At 37.0% G+C, this 22,151-nt stretch overlaps 1 protein-coding gene across 1 annotated transcript; it reads left to right on the top strand.

Annotated features, from left to right (window-relative positions):
* Positions 1-16,817: 16,817 nt before the first annotated feature.
* Positions 16,818-17,975, top strand: LOC107550305 (heparan sulfate glucosamine 3-O-sulfotransferase 2-like). The gene has a single exon (XM_016231573.1). It carries the CDS (start codon positions 17,322-17,324, stop codon positions 17,973-17,975), a length of 654 nt encoding a protein of 217 aa, XP_016087059.1. The 5' UTR covers positions 16,818-17,321.
* The last annotated feature ends 4,176 nt before the right edge of the window (positions 17,976-22,151 follow it).

A 22,151-nucleotide genomic window follows, 5' to 3' on the forward strand; every position in this document is an offset into this window, starting at 1 on the left:
ATAGTGTACATAAAAATTAACAAAACTTTATAATACATATTACTATTTGTTAATTATTTAACACTGTTGCCTTAATTCATTAAAGTGCGTTAGTACACGCATACATTGATTGTCATTATTTGTAAACTATTGTATTGTAAATTTCTCCTTTTGGACATGTCTCAAGTTGCCAGAAATGTGCTGTGGCCATCATAGGTATTTCCTGCCGATGAAGAAATAGTGAACTACAGTCCTCGGTCAGCAGAGTTTATAGTCAATGCCATTGGCTTCATGAGTTACACTGTTCTGCCAGCGCCCTGCTCTCACCCAGGGGAGATGGGTGTCTTTTTGATATAATGGCATTATCTTTTATATGTCCTTGAATGCAAGATCTTTCTTCAAAAATGCTGGCAGAGGGGACACACAATATCTGAATGCGCCTCCTGATTTTACAGACAAAGTCTTCAAGGTGGACAGTAATATTCCACAGGATATTTCGCCCATGAGTGGCTTTAAGAGAAAAGATCTTTAATCTCTTTGTAAAGTTTAATCAAGGTGAAATTTCAAGACACTCCTCTGAAGTGAATCGCTTTGACGCGACAGGATGGTTTTTATTAATAAATGCCATCTTTAATTGAAATCTCAATTTATCACTGTGAGAGCTATCTGTTGTGCCGCAAAACCGCGACACGAGTGCCGTATTGAAATCATTACATAATTAGGAAAATTAAATAGGTAATACATTCAGCGCTTTACTCCAGGGACAGTTACATTTCTGCTTTTCTATCGCCATATTTTTTTAAATGACTCAGTTTTGTTCTTGCAAAGAGGAGATAAGGCTAATTGGACAGTTGAAAGACCCATGAATTGATGATATTGCTTGTGTTGCTCTCGTTTTACTACGTGGCCCGCATTAATGCGTTTTGAAACGTGCCTTTTAGGTTTCCTGAGCCTGCACAGTGACCTTGGTGTCTTTTTTCTTCTTTCCCTCTTGATGTACCCTCTTAACAGTCTGAAATGGGATTTGAAATGCACTGCATTATGACATGTGAACAGAATGTGTGAGCTGACCCTCTCAGTTCATGGAAACATTCGTATTATGACTCACATTCAATTATCAATCCAGCCCTTCAGAGAGGCTCTCAACAATAGATCAGTGAGCACAGAATGACCATGAAAAGCTTTGTTCCTACTTACCTCTAAACGTGGAAAGTCAGCAGAGCCTGCAAGACTTCTTTGCCATGGCAATAACCACCTTTTGTGCTGCATGTTTTCTCTTATTGCAAGGAAATATTCTGTACTTGGCACGATGGGCCTACGCACACATACATGTTGTTTTATTTATGGAGTTGATGCTGCACGTTGACATTGCGAGACACCTCAAGCTTACATTAACAAACACCCCAGTTTCCATACACTATTAAAGATGCATTATTTCCTCAAGCGAGGATTTTACCCATCAAAACTAAACCTTGCTGGCCGAATTGAAGTCAGCAGCCAGTGGCTTGTGTTGTGTCGTATCATGTCTGTTGACCGTAAGTGTGTGGAATCAGTGGTTTATTGTTTGAGCAGCAGTGCAGAGCAAACGCAATGGACTGAGAGAGTAATGCCGAGTGCACACTGCACGATTTTAGCCCGATTTTTCACTCACCGACAGTTTTTGCGAAATCGCCGACAAATGCCCGACATCGGAGGAAAATCGGTACTCGTTCATGCGAGCGACAATCACACAGTGTGAATGATCAAAGATGCGATCTGAGAAAATCACCGACACGTCGCTGACGCCGGCGAAATGTTTGGCACGCTAAATATCTGGAGCTGTCGGCGATTCACGATCATGCTGTGTGAAATGAGTTCTGACTGAAAACCACGTCGGCGATGACCTACAATCAATGAGAGACCAAGATACAGGGCAGAGGGATGTTCGGGGAGGAGTTATAGACCAGAATATCAGTATTTTAATAGATATATGAACAATTATATCATACACAAACAAGCACAAACATTTGCTTGACCAGCCACAACATCATCATAACAGTTACTGCTAAATTATTTACCTCCAACTCTCTTTGCAGAGCACCCAATCCCTGTTCCCTGCATCTCCCTCCTGCATCATCTGTTTTTCTTTTTCTCCTTGTAGCTGGAAATGCGGGTTCTCGCGTTATTTCCTTATCACTTCTCGGGTGTGTTTTGTTGTGAAACGTAGTTTGCGGACCAGACAGAGCTGTCGGAGATTCTTCCTATTGTGAAGTCATGCAGTGTGTAACCCCCTGTCGCCGATCCATCGTGCAATGTGAACACAGCAGCGACTGACTGCTACCCCAGATAGTCACGCAGTGTGAAAACAACGGCGAGCCGACGAGTTTGAAAATCGTGCAGTGTGAACTCGGCATAAGCCATGAGCTGTGACTACGCTCTTTGTTAAACACAGTCAGGGGAACGTGGTCGATTTAGCAGAGCAACTCTGGGTTCCCACAGCACTTTATATCAAACGGAAAGATTAGCACTTAACAAGCGGTTGGGAAAAGGACTTTTTTTTTTGTTCATTCATTTATCTTCAACACTGCATGTGTAAAACCAATTATAACATCCATTTTACAATGATTTTTTTTTCATGCACATTTTGTAACCCTTCTCTACAGCCTAAATGTGACCCTGGACCACAAAACCAGTCATAAGACAGACATTTTTTGAAATTGAGATTTATACATCATCTGAAAGCTGAATAAATATGCTTTTTTTTTTTGTTAGGATAGGACAATATTTGGCCGAGATGCAACTATTTGAAAATCTGGAATCTGAGGGTGCAAAAAAATCTAAATATTGAGAAAATCTCCTTTAAAGTTGTCCAAATGAAGTTCTTAGCAATGCATATTACTAATCAAAAATTAAGTTTTGATATATTTACGGTAGAAAATGTACAAAATATCTTCAAGGAACATGATCTTTACTTAATATCCTAATGATTTTTGTCATAAAAGAAAAATTGATAATTTTGACCCATAGCCAAATATTTTTGCTACAAATATACCCCAGCGACTTAAGACTGGTTTTGTGGTCCAGGGTCACAAATGACCATATGAGCATAGAAACTAGAATATTAAAGCATCTCATTCATCTTTTATAACATGCACTGCTTTATAAATAATTATTAATGTGACACATGTGTATGTCTTTAAATATGTTTTTGTGATTATCAAAGATGAGTTTTATGGGATAAAATTAGTGACTGCAGGGGGACTTTAATTTATTATCACTTGCCATATTGAAAATCGGGGCAAAAATCGTGTAAATCTTACAAAGATTTTGTCTCATTTGCATAAACATGTGGACACAATTCATTGTTAGTGAAGGTTTTTGCTTGTAGGATAAAATAAGCAAAACAAAAAAATAATACATTCTGTTCATGTTACATTTTAGTTGATTTATTATTGATTATAGGACCACTGATTTATTAAATGGTTTGTCTCTATGTAAGACCTTCAGACTCACAGTAACATCTTTCTTAGCTGAAGATGATATTAACCTAACACTTTATTATGAACTATGTATTAATGTGATGCAAGTATCTCTCTCAGGATCATTCACAAAAATAAGCCACTGTTTAAACTTTAGACTGTGCTGTTCAACAGTAGTCTGCTTGAAGGATTCCTTTTTTTAAATGTTTAGTTTCGTCATTATTTCTAAAAGACATAAAACAAAAATTTATTTACACACACTCACAGACAAATTGCAGTTCATAATGTTCTTCAGCACCAAACGAATCACATGCCTTTAAAGTTTAGGCATATTTCTCCCCAAAGGACCTTTTTTTTTTTTTTTTCCTGGAAGACTGGACATCTTTGTGCCCACTGACAACACAAAGGGGCAGATAAGGGTCCTTTTGCAATGTGAAGAGAGAAACTGCACTGATATGCCATAGCAGTCTCTTCCTGATGAAGTGTTGGACTTCAAAGCAGATAAAAGTCAGAAAGGCTCTGGACCACTGGTAGATATTGAAGTGCTTTCATGAAATACTGCTAAGGGACTTGTGGGTAATGCCTGTGGAAAAGACTCAATGCAAAGCTGGAGCCCATAATATAGGTTGCTGAATATATACAAGGTCTACGTTAGAGGTCTACTAAATAATACAATATTTGCATTATTAAGATGCAACCAACCTGCTTACCGTGAATTCCTTTTAGACCATTGGTAATAATGCTGGCATTACAAAGGACATTGATTTTTGACCAAACATAGATCCTGCTCTCTGTGGTCAGTGTCATCACAGTAAGGTCACTTTCAAAATCCTTCACACTCGCTGTCTGGAACAAATTACCAACCTTCACCTGGAGATCCATTGATCCATCTTCAAAAAAAAAAAAACTGATTCTCTTCAAGGAGCGCTTTACTAACCAACTAGTGTCTTTGCACTTTTTGCACTTAAAAAGAAGGACAAAATTCTACACATCTGCAGCAGCACTACTCATCCCAATTGGATAGATTGATTCTAGTATAAACTTCATCTGTAAGTCGCTTTACATGAAACCGTCTGCAAAGTATGACCAGTAAAATCTTACTCAAGGTAGATGGCATATTTAATTTGACATGAATAAAAAATATGCTGCAAGTAATCGATGTACAGTCCATTTAGAAGATTTAAAAAAATGGTGCAGAAACAATTTTCACTTAAGGTGACCATGCATCCTCTTCCAAAACAATTCCTAGCTGGGATTTCTAAATTGCCTAAAATATCTCGTTTTTGTCTTTGTTTTCCTGTTGACGTTCTCTCTACAGTCCTCATGCATCATGTGTACATGTATTTACATTGACTGTTCTCTGTAGATCACAAATTCCCACGTCACGATCGGTCGATTATGTACAATGCCTGCACACTATTGGTCAAACTACTTTTCAACCATTCAACCTTCAAAAAGTACGAACAAATTGGAAAACAAAGTCAAAACCTGGACATTTTAGGCAATTTAGAAATGCTGGCCAGGACAGAAAAAAAAGATGATGTATTGTCACCCTATAGTTAGTACATATAACAAAGAATTACTAAGAAATGAAAGTAACACATTGAAATAAATGTAATTTGTGAGAAATTATGAAATATAATTTTGTGTAAAACATAAACAAATAATGTTTATTTGCAACATCAATTGTTTTGTTTTTTTTTGTCTTTTTTTAATATCTTAATTAACATAAATTTTTATGTTAGCTGGAATGTTTTGTCTCTAGAAATGTTTTGGAAGGAGGTATTTGCAACATTTTGTTGGCTGAAATATCAATACCAAGGTACACAACAGTACAGCCTGTTAAACATGCTGTACTTTTACAGCTTTGTTAAATATCTATCCAGTTAAACATGGTATCAACCCTGACTAATGTCCAAATGTGCTTAATTTACATTCATTTTATTAATGTTTGCATGGCTCAAATATCCAAGTCTAGTGTGCATCCATCCCATGAGGCCTCTCCTAACTAATTGTATCTAATCTAGTATGTAATTGGCAAGACGAAAGTTAATTTCTTTCATTTAAGAATAATTATTTTGATGTTCCAAACTTTATAAGAAATGTTTGATACAGCTGCACTCTTTTCATTTTAGTCGGTACGTCTCAGCGTGAGATTGTTTTTTTTTTAATCTGTATTATGTATTTTTAGCTGGACTGGAGGGGGTGGAGGCAGGCAAGAAATATGGTTGCATTCTTCTCCACTGCATGCTTGTCGTGCGCCGCTGCTCCAGCTCTCCCCAACTCACTATATGTTCACCCCGATATGCACCCCGAGGCAATGTGCCTTTCATTATTTCTTTTGAAACTTTCATCTGAAGTCTCCTAGGGATTAGCCCTCTTGATTCCTGACACAGTCGATGAAAAACAAGCCTTATACACTGGGAGGCTTTCAGTCAGTAGAGCTACTCTCTCTGCTCCATCTCTCACAGTTTTCAGCCATGTCAGGATTCCTACACAACAAGTGGGCTGTCTTTCTTGATTTTCCTAATGGCTTCGGTGACCTCTTATCATTTGGAAGAGAGCTGGGGGTTTTAAAACGCTCCGTCTCTTTCTTTGTTAATGAATGTAGCAAATCTTTACTACTTAACACCTCTGAGATTTTATCAGGGAAACTGTGGTCTGTTCACGGTCATGAATGTTAATAAGCCATCTTATCTCAAGTGCTTCAGTGCCTCAGCCCTCTCAGATGGTCTTTACAACAATGCTGGGACTTACAAAGATGATGCAAAGCTTACCAAGTTTCAAGTATGGAATTGTAAGTGTTGGCTCTGACTGCAAGCTTTCTGATTGGCCAAGCTGAACCTGCGCTTTTAAATTATTAATTGGTGTTCTTCAGAGATTTAAAGGGATAGTTCAGACAAATATGGAAATTCTGTCATCATTAACTCACTGTCATGTCGTTCCAAACCTGTATGATTTTCTGACTTCTGCACGACACAGAACATGTGCAAATAATGAAAGTCAATGGGGTCCAAGTTAGGACAGTATTTTTTCTCATGTGGACGTCTGTAAAAATGTATTTACATGGCACCTCAGTGATAAAACTCATGGATTCGGACAGTGGAGAAGCGAGTTCTGTGATTGTACAAACTCACGTGGCCAGTCTCATGATTGTCTGCTCTAAATAAAATGTCAAATGCTTGGAATAATAAGAATAAAATCATATTTAATGATATCCTATTTATTATTTGACTGTTTAAATATCCTGTTTAAAAATAAAGTCTTGTATTTTATCTCTCAAAATGATGCATGCCATTAAAAATGCGGAGATTAGCAGAAATAAGTTAATACAACCTCTTATTTACATAAGGTAAACATAAAGCTGATTGGTTTATTATGTTTATGTATATAATTGTAGGCATTTATATACATATATACTTATTTCAAAATTGTATTGCATACCTGTTGCTGGCATAATTAATGACCCATTTTAAATGTTTGTGATTTCTTCCCTTTCTTCTTTTTGTTCTTAACAGTTCCCACTCGTTGTGGTGGAGCAGTGATGAAATATTGTTCTTGTAAATACTTTTCAGCATTTCAGTAATAAATATGCATGGAAATTACAGCGAAGTGCAATAATTACCGTACAGGGTTTGGCAATGGTAAAAAAGATTTAAATGGTACATTTTGAACTGATTTCTTCTTGTAAACTCAGAAATGTGGTTTTGAATGGCAATTAAATTACCACGTGACCTTGGTGTTTGTCAAAAAACAGTAGGTAATTTGACCTGGGATTTTCACACGGGTGGTGGAAGAAAAACACAGATATTCTAGATTCGGACAGCACTAAAGTTACAGACTAACCCCTGTAAATATTGAAAACAGCTGATGTCCCTATGAGAAACAATGGACATCCAAATCGGGCTATACTTGAACTGTATTTAGGCTATTGTTTTCCTGTAGGACGTTTTACTATTTTTTCTTGGCAACCGCAGTGCTCCTGAGAAATCTAAACCTGTACGAATGTCTGTGATTGCTGATATTGTATTATCCCATAGTTTTTTTGACTAACCTGAGCTACCATTTGCACACTAACTTTACATATGCTCGAATGGTGACTGAGGAAAAAGTAGGCTAATATAATAAAATGTATTTAAGAGAGCCAAAAATGAGGATACATATCTACAAAGATACATATATCCAAAGTTATGTTATGTACTCTAGATGGCGCAGTCCAATAGGTCAAATTCAATATGACATAATGACATCATCACATGGCACAGCTGATTGGTTCTTTTTGCATCAGCAGCCAATGAGCTTGCTGCTCAACATTCAAATACTTGGCTAGTGCTTGCTGTAGCAATTGCGGCGTGTTACAGAAACCCTCCACCTTCCCCAGCTCCACCTGTATAGATCTGCTATACGGGGTGATTCATGTATGCTATATGGGGGTTATTTTATATCTGTTATGTGCAGCAGCAGTATTTCTGACATACTCACAGCAGCATGTTGTGGATGTTTTGGCAGTAGCGAGTCTCGGTACTTGCTCTGCCGCAGCAGCAGCAGCGTAGCAGATATATTCCGCCAAGACCAAACACATGAACATTGTCATGTACATTACCATACCAATCCCTCCGAGAGTTGTCATTATAGAACTAGATTTCTCTGTTTGTTATAAGTAGCCACTTCTTTAAACTCATGTGAAGTTTATTTAAATAAGGTTTTGAAAATAAAAAAAAAAATCATTAAAAAGATGTATGATGCATGCAAACACAGCACATAGCCTTCTGTAATGCCAGCATTTAGAAAACACACACTCCCAACTCTTTAATAACATGCCCCATCCAAATTGGTATATAAAATCACAGACGTGGGTGATAGTAACACAAATGTAATTTAGAGATAACTAATCCCAATACAAATATGGGTAGTATTTTTGATGGTTTTTGTCCACGCATTCTTCCAAATAACTTCTTTTGAGGTTGAGTTTACGACGAGAGAATTTGGCAGAACTATCGCTCTAAGCACTGTGTGTTTGAAGCTGCCCATTTTTTGCTGCTTTCTTTTATTAGGATTTTCACTATGTTGTATTTTGCCATGAAGCAGGTGGAGCTAATCTATCTCTTTTGCCCTTCAGTTATGGTTTACTGTCCAGGGGACTGGACACGAGTGTCTCCAATAATCTCTTAATTAGGCGATGATGGACTATTCATTTAGTATGCAAAGCTGCAGATCCTACTTTTCTCTGAGCAAAGCCCCCTTTCGCTGTGGCAGCCGAGCCAACGCTAATGATCTCAGCAAGTGGCAGCAATCCATTGCAGTGCTACTGTGGGGCCACATTAATCTTGTGGGTGATCCGTTTGATGAATGACCCTAAACTAGAAGTCCTAGCAGATTCCACCCTAATTATGCTGAGGGTGCTCCACCTGGGAGGTGTTCGGGGACTCTTTGCAGACTCAGGGATGTGTCGCCGCTCTACAGGTGCTTCTAGACATTGCTCCGGTGGAAATCCGGTGGACCCTTTGGGAGAGATGACGTCACGTGTCCTGGGGCTACCAGCCAGAGGTGAAGATGATGTATTGGACCTGTCCCTCCCATGTGCCACCTGGGCAAAAGCCTGCGAAAGTCATCAATCTGAGGGACATTCCGAGAAGGGGTCATTAGATGCCTCAGATCTATTACAAGCTGTTCTGAATCTTTTTAAACTATTTGAGAGATCTTTCGCTACCGGATTGCTTTCCGGGGTGTTTTTGTCATTCCACTGGCATTAAATTGCTTCTCTCTGTTGCTCTGAGTTGTGTTTGAAGATTGAATGTTCAGCAGGGAAAGTGTTGCATCAGCTGAAGTTCTGGAAAAATAAATAATATACCAATGTTCTCTTAAGAGGCAAAGGAGAAGAATCTATTCTCCTTGAGTGGATTCTTGTTCTCAAAATTAGTCGAACAAACAAATGTATGTAATTTTAAAACCTTTATTACGAGATTTAGAGGTCAACGTTACAGTGCAGCTAGAACTGTTCTTAAGTTACTCACACATTTTTTTTTTCTTCAAATGTCTTCACTTTCCAAGTTTTAAGTCTCTCGTTCTCAATGATATTTGTTTTTGTTTTAGTAGAGTTTTATTTTTAAGTTCAGTTTCCAATCTAAAATTGGGGGGAAATCATGTTAAGTCAGATATTAAAATACTATATTATACAAATCATAACACTAAAAACTAAAAGTATTCATTTTAAAGGTGAATGTAGTCATCACAACTTTATAATATTTGCTAAATATTACATTTAACAGTTTTATTAGCATACATACAAATGAACTTGTGAGTGTTAAGTGATGGCAAAGGTGATTAAATGTAAAAATAGAGCATATGAGCACAAATAAATATCCAGTATCAGCCAATGTCAAGCAATTGTCAAATGTAAATAAACACTAAAAATGTAATTACAAAGTGAATTTAAACATCACAACATTATACATTTCAGTTTGATAAATAGATAATCAGGTTGATATTTTCTAAAGATTACATTTATTATTGATGTGTTATTAGTGTATTTAGAAACGTACATAATTAAGTGTTAAATGACAACAAGTGATTAGCAAATAAATCACTTACAAAATTAATGTTCAACAATCAACCTCTATATATAAAACAATAGGCATAAAATAAATAACATTATGTTATTGGTCGATAACCCATGTGGTACCATTATTGTGCATCACTTATTTGATGGATTTTACCTTAACTGTTATTGTTGAGCTATAAATGTGATCTTAAGACTGTCTTGACCCTCTCTGAATAGATTCTTGTCAAATCAACTAAGATTTTTTTGTACTTTTTTTTAAAGATATAGACAAAGATACTATAGCGCAACGAGCAATGTAATCTTAAAACAGTCACTCTGGTCGTTACCCTGCAATTGAACAATAGTCTTAACAATAGCTTCTGAGAGTTGCATTGCCATTCTGTTCTGCTACAGGAGTCTGAAGGATCTGCAGGAGAACCTTAATGAGAAGAAAAGCCTTCATAAGGGGGCTGATGTCTCCAGGGCAAAGCACGGCCTAGCGGATGTCCGCAGGGAAATTCTTTGACCTCCAGTTTCTAGTAGCGAGATGCGAGACTCCCCATGGCCCCTGATGGTTATCCTGCCTGTTCTCTGCGGTTTGCAATGCTCTTTCTCTCCAGAGCTCGTGACCCCTTCAGAAGTCATTTTGATTCTCCTTCCCAGCAACCTGTCCTCTGTGACTTTTTATTTCAGCTCAAATTTGTCATCTCTCATTAACTTTCGGAGTAATGACATTAGTATCAATAGGCTTTTACTCTTCCAATTTTTATCATGCCTGACTGAGGAAATCACTCATTATCTATTTTATGTTTCATAGAACACAACTATGCTTCTTGGAGATGTTTCATTTGTTTGTTTTCTTGTTGATTACACAGACGCTGTTGACAATATTACAAATTCAATCTCCCGGCTTTCCCTTCGCAGTCAACCGTAGTTAAGCCCAGCAAACAGCAACGTTGCATTGCTGCTATCAGACAGATTGATTTAATTGCGTTCACATACAATAAAGTTAGGATCTAAAAGGTCAGCAGGAAATGCTGCAAAGCCCAAAGGAGCAATTTTTTTAAAGAGGCTGGTGAATTTAATACACATCCATCACTTTTTTATCATCTAATTAGTCCTCTGCATGGCAGGCTGTTCAACATGGGAGGAAACAGCGGTATTGATTCGATAAAGGCCTAGTATCTATCATTTCACTTGTTCATTGACAGACTGCCCGGCCATTTCTGACTCTGTCTTTATAGTGTCAGCAAAGTGCTCCTGCTTGTTGCACTATTGCCTTACAAAATTGTTATCATCCCTCTGATGTCACAGGAATAACAGTTTCCTGCGTGAGGCATAAGTTTTAACCCAACACATTTTTATCGCCCTGATGCAGTCGTGCATCTTGGGTGTACACAAAACTAAAAGCAACCAAAGAGCATCGTTTCATATCCAGCAATTTGGCATACTCATAGAAGGGATGTGGAAACTGTTATATTGCTGACATTTCTAAATTCAAGGGCTGAATTTGAATGACTGCATGTGTCAATATTACTGTGGACAAGATGATTTTTTCCCCTTAAAGTGTTAGTTCACCCAAAAATGAAAATGCCGTCATTAGTTACACACCCTCATGTCGTTCCAAACCCGTAAGACCTTTGTGCATCTTCAGAACACAAATTAAGATATTTTTGATTAAATCCAAGAGCTCTCTGACCCTCCCATAGACAGCAATAATTCTACCACAATCAAGGCATGGAAACGTAGCAAGGACATCAGTAAAATAGTCCATATGACATCAGGGTTCAACCGTAATTTTACAAAGCTACGATAATACTTTTTGTGTGCAAAAAGCATGCGCATGCTGAAAGTAAACAACGCTGATTATGTTGATTACGTTCTGGGGTACTCTCCAAAATGACGGAAGACGGTTCCTCTGGGGAGAAGAATTGTTGAATAAATGATGTTATTATTGTTTTCTGCGCGCACAAAAATTATTCTCGTAGCTTCGTAAAATTATGGTTGAACCACTGATGTCACAATGACTTTTAACAATGTCCTTGGTACGTTTCTGAGCCTTGATCGTGGTTGTATCCTTGCTGTCTATGCAGGGTCAGAAAGCTCTCGGATTTCATCAAAAATATCTTAATTTGTGTTCCGAAGATGAACGTAGGTCTTACGGGTTTGGGACGACATGAGGGTGAATAATTTTCATAGAATTATAGAAAATAGAACTAGAACTAGAACATAGAACTAACCCTTTAAACCAGTGTTTCCCAACATTTTTCTGCCACGGCACAGCTTTGATAAGTAAAAAAATCCCACAGCACACCACTAAGCAAAAAAAAAATATATATATATTATAATAATATATATTATTACTTTTTCCCCCAATAATTAAACAATGCGTCGTCAGAGCTGGTATTTTTGCTATTTTGGCTTTTTATATGATCAGACACTTGAACTTAACATTTTCTGAAAATCAGGCTCAAATGGTGTTAACAAGGTTTTTGACGAGCGACAGAGGAATATTTTGTCTGTCATCAGAACGGCAGCATTTGAGACAGTAAATTAATCGCATTATGTTTTTATCAATTTATAGAGTTTATTGTAGCTATATGGGCACTCAGTTTTTCTTGTTGTTTAACACTTCTGGCCAAAATATCATGATCTAAAAGATGAACCACTATGCACAGGATATTTAAAACGTACACAAGTGTACTGGCTACAGCTAGACGCCAAATGCTAAGACTCTTCTCCACTCTTCATTACAAAACATTAGCCTTTATGGACAGTGTTACTTGAGTAAAGAAAACGCTGCTCTTTTTCGAACAGCAGTTCTTTATTTACCCTTGTATTGCGAAGAAGTGGACGTCTGTCTTCAAACTGCGCATCGTGGCACTTCATTCTGAATGGAGGCGGGGTGTTGAGTTATGAAGTTTGACTGACAATTTGAGGATCCAATGGCGTTACAAGGTTTGGTCACATGCTCTTTTGAATGCTTTTCATTGGTTAAATATTTGTAAAAACCCACAAACAGACATAACGATGACCAACAGAACTGATTTAAAATAATAAGGAAATATAGGCTAATTGAGATAGGAAGTTTTTGATAATTTTCCACAGCACACCAGACAACCACAGTGGTTGGGAAACATTGCTTTAAACTGTACTCTGTGCTGCATTATCGTCTTAATTTGTCTCTACTCTCATCCCAGGACCAAAATAAAACTGGAGGGTGAAATGATTTTGTTCTGTCTCCATAGGTGCAGTGAAATTCATTGGCGCTATCGGCTGATCACCAATTTAGACTGTAGGCCTTATAGATCTGCTGGCTTGTTCACTGAACTTAATACTGTGTATACACTGTAGAACATTTATACACAATGCAATAAGCATGTGTCAGTTATAGTATAAACACTCTTACAATGCCTAATCTGTTTTGTTTGTTCATTGTTTTGTTCACATGGCATACAGATTTTTGACTAACCTATACTGATACTATACCGAGGTGTAGGTGTTTCAGTGTTTATACACTGTAAAAAAAAATAAACTCCTGTTGTTTTTATAGAAAGAAATTGCAGCTGTGGTTAAATATAGTAAAATGTTAACACATACTGTATTTGCAGAAAAGCCAGTACATTTTACAGTTTAAAACTGTAATAAAAAAACTACTGCTATTAAAATCTGTTTTGTACCTTTAACATAAAATTACTGCTGCATTTTCTGTAAAATAATGCAATAAACAACAAAATAAGCCATAGAATAAAACCCTATTATGCATAACTGCTAACAAAAACTATTAAGAAAAACGTATGAGAAAATTATGTAAATTGAAGCAAAAGTCATAGTTAATAGTGAGCATTGGACCCGAATCTAAAGTGTGACCAGAATAATTTATGTAGTTATTTGAAATAATTAAAATAACTGTTTCATGTTTATCCTTGTATCATTAACTTGTCGAGGTTGATATAGGATTTAGAAAGTAATTAGTACTAAGTAATTAAATACTTTTTGGAGAGAGTAATTTGTACACTAATCTAATTACACTGTTGAAGATGTAATTAGTGTAATAAAAAAACTACTGCTATTAAAATCTGTTTTGTACCTTTAACATAAAATTACTGCTGCATTTTCTGTAAAATAATGCAATAAACAACAAAATAAGCCATAGAATAAAACCCTATTATGCATAACTGCTAACAAAAACTATTAAGAAAAACGTATGAGAAAATTATGTAAATGATATACCATCAAATGTGAAGTTTCACCCAGGGAAGAATGTCATGTTACATTTTTTTTTTTTTTATTTGAAATAATTAAAATAACTGTTTCATGTTTATCCTTGTATCATTAACTTGTCGAGGTTGATATAGGATTTAGAAAGTAATTAGTACTAAGTAATTAAATACTTTTTGGAGAGAGTAATTTGTACACTAATCTAATTACACTGTTGAAGATGTAATTAGTAGTAATTACTTTTTTAGAGTAATTGCACTGATTGCAGTCTTAGATCTTAACGTTTATGCAGGCTTATAGACCAAACTACCATTCCCCCACTCGCCACTCAGAGTTCAAACAATTATAAGTCTGTTTCAAGCATTTTTGGCAGATTTCACAGGATTTCCTTTTGGACTGCATGTCAGAAGCTTAGAGTCCAACTGCCAGCCGATCTTTTAAATATCCATGGATATTTAAAAATGAGTTTCCTTCACTGTGAACTCTACATTACATTTTCTTCTAGCTTCTAGGCAGGTGCTATCTTTAAAAGCAACTTCAAAAATAAAATATGCATCCGAATTTTTGATCAAAGAATTGCGTCTCCTACAGTGTGTGGAGCTGTATTTCCAGTGAGCATTTGTACCTAAGTTTGAGAGGTCATTTCAACATTGGAGAGTGAGAACAGCAGCACTGCCACATATAGATAGGTGGGTGCCCTATATATAGCTTATATATACTATAAATAATTAGATGACTGTTTCCTTTTAATTCCAGAAATGGTACATTTAACTTACATTATATGTAAGGCTGGATCTATTACGGTTTTCCCCCATATACAGTAAGGGAGCTCACTGTTAACCAATTACCAGGTTTTACTGTAGTATTTTTACAGTGTTTAACAGTTTTCTACTCATTGTACAGTGCACTTAGTTTAAAACCTATTCAAATGTGCAGGCTTACAGTATACAGAGCTCAAACATCTTTCTTGATTTTAAACAACCTCCAAAAACCAACTACGAGAAGCTTGCAGGAACTAAAATTTATCAGGAAAATGAAATGCTTACTTTTAACGGATGCTCTGAGCTGGAAGCTGTAGAACATGAGGGGCGTGATGAATGGAGGGATCTAAAGGAAGGGGACACATCGATCAGCTTACAAGTCATCTGTTTGTTTCCCTAAAAGACATATGTCTTATCCTTGGGTCATATTCAGTAGCGAAAAAGATGTTGATAATAAGTGTATAAATTAACATTTTGAGCATTTTCACTGTAAATAGTGCTTGAATGCTTCTATTTAGTGAACTCTGTAGAAGAGGGAAAACAACAGATAAAGAAATTTCCATTGTTGAATTATTCAACATACATACCACAAGAACACTGCTGAATTCCAGAAATGCGTGCATCCACCCATTCAATCATTCCTCATCTATATAGTCACTCCTGCAATCGGTGCATTAATGTGCTGTAATGTGCATTAAGGTACCTGCCATGAAGGATCACCACTGTTTGCCTAATGCTGTTGTTGCATGGATTAATCCTGCGTTTCTCAGGCCAGTAGAGAGCAGGCATGAGCTGCTCTGTATAGACCAAAGTTAGTGCTTCTGTCATAAAAATGGAGTCATAACAATATAAATGTGATATCAGATATAATCAAAGGAAGAAATATATTCAAATAATGAGCTGCTGTAATGTTCCTCTTATCAGTATTGCTTTCACTGGTGCTGGTACTGTAGGCTTTGCAGGTTGTATGAGAGTGACAAACACCCACTGCACTGTAACATAAATATTTTGTTGTAAATGTAAGCTCTAAAAAAAAAAAAAAGATAATTGTTGTGTTTTAAAAGAAATTCACGGTTTCAACGGGATACTTGCCGTATTTTTTCTAATTATTTGTGCATTTTTTTCAGTGCACCCCCAACATTTCTGCATTCTATACTTTCAACTCTATTTTCTTGATCAGAAAATATTTTCTTAATCAGATACTTTGATTATACATCAAATAACATTCTTTGTGCATTTGAAAAACCAATTCAATAACTAAAGCCATAAAAAGTTATTTATACCATAAATATATAATATATAGTATAAATATACTATATATTAGTTTATGCAAATTAAATTATTTTGTATCACATTTATTTGTAATATTATTAGAATATATTTCAATGTTATAATAAAATAAACATCATTATTATAAACCAGTATATCGATATTAATCCGTTAGCATCAACTATTTTTATTCAATAAAATGCAAACACAATATTGTGTTTTTTTTTATTATTTTTATTTATTTATCTGTTTGTTTTTAAATAAATATGGTTCTATATAAATGTCTTTTCGTTTCTTCTGATCATATTACAAGCGTGTCTAATGCTTTCCTCCTCTGTCGTCTTGTAGAAAGCGGTAGACGTAGCAGCAGTTTCTTACTGTAGTACTTTTCTGGTTTTTGGATGAGCCCACGGCTGATGCGCACATCACGTCTACCAATCAACGCGACGCGTTACGACTGCGCGCTGCACTCTCAGCCACTGAGAGCAGTCAATGAATATTTATGGCGAGGCTGCTCACTCTCCAGCGCTCAAAGTTAGTGGATTAGCAGTGGGAGGATGACTGCGTGATACAACATCAGCACCTCGTTTGGATTAAGATCCAGTGTTTGCGCCGATTGCCACTTTGAAATCAGCGGTGTGAACGACAGCGGTGTCAAAATTGCACTCCAGAAGCGGTATCGAGTGCAGACGTGCCCTGCACATCACTTAAGAGACTTTGCTATTTCTTTGCCCCTTTTCTTCTAAGATGCCAAGACTTCCATCAGCATCAACACCCTCAGTCTACAACCGAGAGGGCTGCTCGTTTGGAAGGACGCCCGACCGCAGTCGTTCTCATCTGCAAGTTCAATCCGATCAATTGTGACAAAGGCTGTCAGCGTCGGAATAAGAAATCGATACTCGAGACGTTCTTCTGGAATTTTAACGATCCGTTTTCCTCAAGCGAAGCGCGCGTGGAGAGCGCGGGGTCCTCCTCGCACTTTCAGATGTTCGCGGTGTTTATGGTGACAGATTATTGTTGTTGAGTGTCCATGCGAGACTTGGGGTGGAAAAATGTCTGGCCACTTCTCTGAGAGGGTCGCTGCTATCAGAGATGGCATTTTGGTCCAGCACTTCGGTTTTTACTTCTAAAGTGCCCCGGAAGATCTTATTCATGTTCACCCTGTCCCTTTCTGTCACCTATCTGTTCTATAGCTTGATGAGCTGTTACAACTCCTTCCAGTTCCAGGAGAACTACGTCTATCAGGGGAGGCTCGTGACAGAGGAGACAACTTTTGTTACGCTGAGGGAGAAACTTTACTCGACCTCTTCCCAGGTCTACCTCGACGAGGAGTTCGTCGAGAGGACGGCCACAGAGCAAACCATCGCCGTCTCGAGCGTTAGAAATAGCGTGGGGATCGACGAGAGGACGGCGGGATGGGTGCGAGCTCAGGCGGCTACTACGCGCTCCGCCGCCGCCGCTGCTCCTGGAGAGCCCCCGGAATTCAGCACCACGGACAGCGAGCTTCGGAGAGCGGTGAACTGCACCTCGGATTACGGGGTTAAAAAATTGCCCCAAGCCATTATAATCGGAGTGAAGAAAGGGGGGACCAGAGCTCTGCTGGAAGCTTTGCGGGTTCATCCCGATGTGCGAGCCGTTGGGAATGAGCCGCACTTCTTTGACAGGAACTACGAGAAGGGGCTGGATTGGTACAGGTGCGCCCTTCACGTTTCTCTGTTGTGTTGTTTATGGGTCAGTGACAGATAATGATGTCTGATCACACGATAGCAATCTAGTTTAAAGTTCTTGGAAATGCCATTTCTGTCTTGATTTTACTTCAATATGCTTTTGAAGAAGTTTTAATCCGATTTTTACAAAACAGTTGATTTAATCTCAAGCAAAATGCTTATCTTTGTTATTATTATTATTATTATTTAATTTGCAGACATTTTTACACACACACACAGGTTTGTTTTTATGGTTTATGGGGACTCTCCATAGGCGTAATGGTTTTTATACTGTACAAACCGTATTTTCTATTGTCCTACATCAACCCTACCCCTAAACCTACCCCAAAAAAAACTCATTCTGAATTATTTATAAGCCTTTTGAATTACGGGGACACTGAAAATGTCCTCATAAATCACATTCTCGTTGTAATACCTATGTCATACCAATGTTATTATACAAATGTGTGTCCTCATGAACCACATAAACATGCACACACACACACACACACACACACAGTAGGCCTATGTAAAATAGTCATGAGAATGCAGGAGACCTCTGTTTTATGGTTTTCTTGTCACATGACAACAAAATGGCTTCCTTTATGACAGTGACTGATTTATTTTATTTTTTCATTTAGTTTTATTATATTATTATTTTTATTTGTTAATGTATTTGTATTATTAATCATTTAAAACAAGAAAATAAAAGACAAACAAAATAATAATGAGAGATTATGCCAAACTGCGGATGCAAAAAGTAATAATCAGACATTTAAAAAAAAAAAAAAAACATAAATTTTTGGGTAATTTAATAGATCCGGGCAAAGCCCTTATATCATCAACAAACATCTTGTCATTGACCCATATATCAGGGTTGAGTTCTTTTTCCTTCCTTTACTATAAAAAAGTGCATGCATTCAGAGATTGCAGACATTATTTACAAGGGGACACTGAAAATGTCCTCATAAATCACATTCTCGTTGTAATACCTATGTCATACCAATGTTATTATACAAATGTGTGTCCTCATGAACCACATAAACATGCACACACACACACACACACAAACACAGTAGGCCTATGTAAAATAGTCATGAGAATGCAGGAGACCTCTGTTTTATGGTTTTCTTGTCACATGACAACAAAATGGCTTCCTTTATGACAGTGACTGATTTATTTTATTTTTTCATTTAGTTTTATTATATTATTATTTTTATTTGTTAATGTATTTGTATTATTAATCATTTAAAACAAGAAAATAAAAGACAAACAAAATAATAATGAGAGATTATGCCAAACTGCGGATGCAAAAAGTAATAATCAGACATTTAAAAAAAAAAAAAAACATAAATTTTTGGGTAATTTAATAGATCCGGGCAAAGCCCTTATATCATCAACAAACATCTTGTCATTGACCCATATATCAGGGTTGAGTTCTTTTTCCTTCCTTTACTATAAAAAAGTGCATGCATTCAGAGATTGCAGACATTATTTACAATTACTGTATTTTTCAAAATGGTCTAGTAATTCACATAAATTTTTGGGTAATTTAATAGATCCGGGCAAAGCCCTTATATCATCAACAAACATCTTGTCATTGACCCATATATCAGGGTTGAGTTTGTTGATTTGTTTCCTGTGTTTTTCATAGATTCTGTCCCACAACATCCTCGTGGTTCTGGCCATTATGTTCCCCAACGATTTCACCCCAGAGGCTTTTCCTTCCTTTACTATAAAAAAGTGCATGCATTCAGAGATTGCAGACATTATTTACAATTACTGTATTTTTCAAAATGGTCTAGTAATTCAGAAAAACACGCTTTTAGTACAAAATGTCTTGATGATCAAAGCTTTTGGAGACATCAGATGATTGTACGGCTAAATGACGGATATATACATCCAAGTGTAGTACAATCATAAAACAAGAAATGGTATACATCTTTATTTGACAAAAAAAAATTATATATATTTTTATCAGGTCTACGTATTGCAGTTGAGTATGCTTACACTTAATGTAGACTTGTTCATCTGCTTTTGTTTCCAATTTTACAGTTGAGAGACGCTTTAGTCAGGCAATTAGTCAGTAGACTAATACATATGTGATGATTCAAATGCAGCCGAGCTCCAGGCTGCAGCTGATGCTTTTGTCCAGCTTTAACATAATTACTATAGCAGCATGACTGTTTCATTTCATGCCGAATTCATGTTCACAATCACTGCTCACTAGAGCCAGGTGCAGTGGATGCTCCGTTGAGCGCTTTGACTCCCAGGCGTGCTCAAATCATGAGGAGCTTACTCAGGTGTATGTGCCCCTCAACATGCTTTGACTCATCAGCCTGCGATATTTCCTAGTTTACACTTCTCCACTCTATTTACAATCTGAGCCAGTGCAGGTTATTACAGCCAGGCTGTTTTTCTTTGGATTGCTATTCTACATAAACCAAACATCATTCAGCCAAGTGGTTGCCTATGATGAGGAGATGCTCGTACAAAGAGTGTCTGAGGGGTAGAGAGTGAATGAGCATTAAGTCACACTGCAGCGTGTGCTGGATCTGCTTGTATCTGCTAGCCTTGGGCTGTGACTCAGAGCTTTGGGGCCAGGCAACATCTGCCGCAATTCACTTCAGAGCAAGTCAAACTCGTAACATTCCTTCATTTGCCTGGGTGTTAATGCGAGCTGTTTCATTATGCTCGTTGTGTGGGGCTCATTAGACCGGGGGATGACAAGCTTACATAAATAACACCTAAGAGTGCTTGTGTGTTTTAGTGTCCCTGAGCCTGGAAAATCCCTTAAGCGGCCATAAATTTGTTTCCACATGCGCTTGGAACATGAGTTGTAGCTTGGAGGAATATCAAATATGTAATGGACTACCATACTCACTGAAGGAAACAACATTACAAGTGCAATAACTGTCGGGCTAGATGTGCGATACGTCAAAATGAAGCTAAACAAAAATAAACTGCAAACAAACTGTATTTAATTTTTTTTAAATTTGCTATGACATTAAAATATGGGCCTTGAATTTGATGACATCACAACATACACTCAACATTTGTGTTTTAATATTGACTTTTGAGTCCATAATCTCATCAAATGCTTGCAAACTGATTTGCATTCGCAGAAGTGGCTCATTTCACACTTAGCTGTGGCTGTAAAGCTTAAGCATGCGAAACGTGTAGTTCATTAACTTAAATAATTTGCATAAGTTTATTATTTCATTTATTCGCCCTCATGTCATTTACAAAACCGTATGACTTTCTTTATTCTGTGAAACACAAGAGAAGAAGAAGAGAATGTCTCAGTATTTTGTTTTTGTCTATACACCTGGGGGAAAACAAATACTTTAAAGGAATTTTTTCCTAACCAAAAATATTATTTCACAAATAACTTTAAAGAAATGGCAAGTAACAAATGTAACATTTTGAAGATGAAATGCTGAAATATACTCTGACAATTTTATTTACCACTTCAGAAATTGCTAATTTATAGTGTACATTTAAAATCAATGGTGATTTCATTCCAAGGACAAAATATTTCTTCAAAATATATTCTTTTATGTTCCACAGAAGAAAGAAAGTCGTACAGGTTAGGATTGTCATACAGGTTGATTTATTATTTATATAGGTGGTTTATATATATTTAATATTCATATGAAGACAACTCGGTTTACAAATATTCTGGATGCAAAGATGCATAGACAAGCCGGTTTTACATTTTAAAGCCATCATGAATAAATATCCAGCGGTAAAGGCTTTCTGGACTTCATTTGCTGGGCATATGTATCAGGAGAAGTTAGGTAATCTTGTCAGTCTTGAAATATGATGGTGCTCCTCCTTTACAGCCTGACGCAATGTTTAAAAGGCTTGTCAGGGAGGACCGGATGCTCTGTTAAACTCCTGTCTGCTTTTAAAAGAAGCCTCACTTTCACTGAGTGGGTAATATGTTCCCTATGTCAAATAATAATAGCTCGGCGTCATTAGACGAATCGCACCACTGTTGGGGTCCACTTTTAGATTAAAGGAGTGCAGGAAGGTAAAAACGAGAGTGTTAAAGCTGAAGTGTGTAATTTTTTGCAGTGTTAAAAGACTCGTATCCCAGCTTAATATGCAGAGACAAGCCATCTGTAGGGCAAAACTTTGCTCTTTTTCAGCATCCCAACTCTCGAGTAGTGCCGGGTGATAATAGTTTACGTTTTGCAATGATACAAGCAGT

Source organism: Sinocyclocheilus grahami, unplaced genomic scaffold (assembly GCF_001515645.1).
Source record: "Sinocyclocheilus grahami isolate Dianchi unplaced genomic scaffold, SAMN03320097.WGS_v1.1 scaffold395.1, whole genome shotgun sequence".
In the NCBI taxonomy this organism is placed as follows: Eukaryota; Metazoa; Chordata; class Actinopteri; order Cypriniformes; family Cyprinidae; genus Sinocyclocheilus; species Sinocyclocheilus grahami.